At 37.5% G+C, this 3490-nt stretch overlaps 1 protein-coding gene across 1 annotated transcript in view; it reads right to left on the reverse strand.

Annotated features, from left to right (window-relative positions):
* LOC118340422 (5-hydroxytryptamine receptor 1B-like) overlaps positions 1-2810 on the reverse strand; it is a 3919-nt gene extending 1109 nt beyond the window's left edge. The window contains exons 1-3 of the mRNA XM_035678384.1: positions 2717-2810; positions 1283-1338; positions 956-1068 (exon numbers count right to left, since the gene is read on the reverse strand). Of these exons, the coding sequence (XP_035534277.1) occupies positions 956-1068; positions 1283-1338; positions 2717-2810 (263 nt within the window). The remainder of the gene's footprint in view (positions 1-955; positions 1069-1282; positions 1339-2716) is intronic.
* Between the last annotated feature and the right edge of the window lie 680 nt (positions 2811-3490).

Here is a 3490-nt window from a genome sequence, read left to right on the forward strand (position 1 = left end):
CTGCGATAATCTGAGAGTGTTCGGATGTGTTTGTTACCCATTGGCAGCCAGTGAGGGGGCAGTGCCAGGTACTCGGTCTCGATCATTTGGACTTGGCTGGTTTGGGATCTGGAGGCTGAGCTTGCTGGAAAATCTTTGCTGATTGAATTGTGATGCCTTCTCAATCATGTTTATTAACATCTGCAGGAGATTTTTTTTTTTTTATTTTGTTCATCTGTTGTTTTTTAAGTTTAAGTGTGTGGGTAGTGAAGGTTAACAAATAATACAGAAATCTTATAGAACGTAAATAAATAAATTTCACCATGCTTTGTAATCGGAGGCTTTCCTGTAGATGGTTGGTTCCATTATCTGAAAAGGTTATCACAGTTTGGAAGTTCACACAATGCCAATATTAAAATACAATTAATTAAATCAGATTGCATTTTAATTTGTTTGAGATCAAATGTTTTGAATCTAAATGTTAAAGATTAAAGTTTCCCTGTTTTAAAAATGTATAATTACGTCCAAAAATTGTAGCCGTTGTTGTCAGTGAAAAATAATTATTTAACCTTTCATTTATAATCAATTCATAAATTGATAGCATTTCAAAAACCCTTTGATAATATTGATTTTTTCAAATGAATTAATAATAAGAAAAGTAAACGTTGGTAATTAATAATTTTCCTTATTCCGTCTTTAAACCAAAACAATAGCAAGAAACAGAATTAATAATTGGATAATTAAAATAAAACGATGATTTTTCATTTTTTTATTTGAGATTTGATAATATCTATGTCTAAACTTGGAAACAATATCTTATTTAATAATGGATTTCTAACAACAATTAATGAAAACAGCTTATAAAACAAGCTTGTGTGTGAATGTTGTACCACATGGACATTATGGGGACCGGACTCCTTTGGAGGACATAAACCAGGTCCCTCATCGTAACGTTATTATTAAATAGGTGTTTTACCTGGTCTGTGGAAATGCTGCTGGGCTCGCGCTGATCTTACGAACAGCCTGCAGCTGCAGCGTGGATCCTCCAGGAGAACCGCTCTCACTTTCTGCTCTGCTCGCTATCTTCACCTGGAAAACACAGATTTATTAACCCTTTAACACCCACTCAAATCTTCAAGGAAAAACAAAAATATTATTTTATATTTAGCTGTTTGTTCATATTTCTACATTTATTTTCTGATTCTTTGACAGATTTATTATTATTTATGGCACTCTTATGACTCCCAGCACACTGTTGGAGGGCCCGCTCTCCCTACGGGGCCCAATGCCACCGGCACTGTACCGAACCACCGGCTGCAGCAACAGAGACGCTCTCTGTCCTCAGAGGCTGCAGGCGAACTGGACGCATTAAATGTCACATTTTTATCTCTGTGAGGAGACAAAGCAGCGATTGAGAAGAATCTGAATATCAGTTAAACTACAGTTTTCTCAAAAAGTCACTGACTCACAGAGGAATGTGTCACCAAGAGTTCACCGGCTGTTCACGGGCTGTTCACCGGCTGTTCACCGGCTGTTTACCGGCAAGTTATATTAGTAAGTCATATTAAAACCTCTCATCACAAGGTCGACTTTGTTGTTGTTTTGTGATTTTTAAATTAAATAATAATAATATAAACTTTTTTGTCTGCTAACAACAAAACATTGTCTACAAGTTCTTCACTAGAAGCACATTCACGCTGTTTGTGAAGGTTTCTGTATGCTACCTGTTTGTAGCTGAACTAGCAGCTGTGTTTGTAGCATTGACAGTTGGACAGAGTTTCCGGGTCTGAAAAGTGAAGCCAATGAGGAAGTTTCTTAAAACCTGCATTCTCTGTGACGGCCAACAGGGGGCACTCCACTGGCTGCAATATAAACTGATCTCATTCACTCTAATGGAGAATGAGCTCAGTAAACAGTTTCCTGATGACGTTTTCTGGTGTCAGTCCTCTAGTCCTTCAGCTCTTCTTCCATACAGCATGATGTTCATTTAGTAACTGATGGTCCCATTTAGAGTAAAACAGACCATAAAGCAGGGTATGCTTTAGGGTGGGGCTACCTTGTGATTGACAGCTCATTCTCAGTGAGTCCGTCCAGCACAACGCACCAAACTCAGATCAAACTGTCAAACTTTATCTGTAATATGAGAACATGTGTGACCAGGCGAAAATTGCTCAGCCAATGAGCTCAAGAACTCGGTGACCTTAATGCCAAACGGTCAAATAGTGTTTCACAAACCAATGGGTGATGTTAAGATGGGTTCACACTTACAGAATGTAGTTACATTGAGCATAGAGTATAACATTTGTTTTTATGAAAATCTTTATTATAATTAGAATTAATTAAAATCTAAATTCTAATTAAAATAGCTGCTCTTGGGTTTTACACTCCTACCTGCTCCTATAAGAAGCAAACATTACTACAACTTCCCTTTCATCCAAAGCAAACCTGTACTGTATTTTTTAGTTTGTATTTGCATGCGTTATCCTCCCCCGTGTACCGTCATCAGCCAGGTGCTGTGCAGTGTATTTCTGGCGTCTGTCAGTGATTTATGTGGGCATTTAGTCTCAGTTAACCCTTCACTCCTGCTGATAACAGATACATATGGTCTACTGGTCCCAGTTTGGGGCCTCTTGAAGACCCATCACTGCAGGGGCCGCCCCCCTCCACGATAAAGAGTGGCAAACTTTTCTGGCAGAAGATTCAACAAAATACAGCTGCATCACAAAGTGCCTCCTACCTATTGACATAAAGATGGATGACATGAGCCAAACCCTCTCTACCGCCCCCTGGTGGCTGACTGCAGTATAGCTCATGAAGCCTGCTGCCTCCATGTTAGCAGATGGGATAAACTAAAAAATCCAAGTCAAATTAATGTTTCCCAGAGATGGTTTGTGTCATTTTAGGTCGTTCTTATCATGCTGATGTTTGTAAAAGTGTTTTATTTTGCTGCAGTACAGTGATGTAATGTAACTAAAGTACATTTACTAGAGTACTGTACTCACTGTTAAGTGCAAATTTGAGGTTCTGGTACTTTACTTCATCATTTTCTTTTAATGCCACTTGCTACTACTACTTTAAATGTGTTTTTGGGGTAAAATTAGTATTGATCATGCTGTAACAACTACAAACCGCCATGGAACCAACACTGATCTTCCTTCATATTCTTAAAACATTTTGGCCAGTATGGATGTAAAATGTATCTTAAATTGCATTTATAATTGTCTTAAAAAGTCTTTTTGAACCTGTTGAGACCTGCAGAAACCCTGTGTGAAGATATACTGCGTTTCCTTTTAATAATCAATGTATTTGTAATCATTTTAAGGGTTGGACTATTGGCTGGACTAGAAACAACAAGTTTCACTTTGGACTATTTTCAGAATTCTTACAAGGAAATCAAATCAATGGATTTTAAATCCATTTTGCTCTAAGACCTTTGACAAAACTATTTCAAGACCGAAAGAATAAAGAAAAATAATTAACTGTATAGATTTATCAACAGTTAGAGTACATT

This window comes from Morone saxatilis, unplaced genomic scaffold, assembly GCF_004916995.1.
Source record: "Morone saxatilis isolate NCDOM2014 unplaced genomic scaffold, NCSU_SB_2.0 Contig7, whole genome shotgun sequence".
Lineage (NCBI taxonomy): Eukaryota > Metazoa > Chordata > Actinopteri > Moronidae > Morone > Morone saxatilis.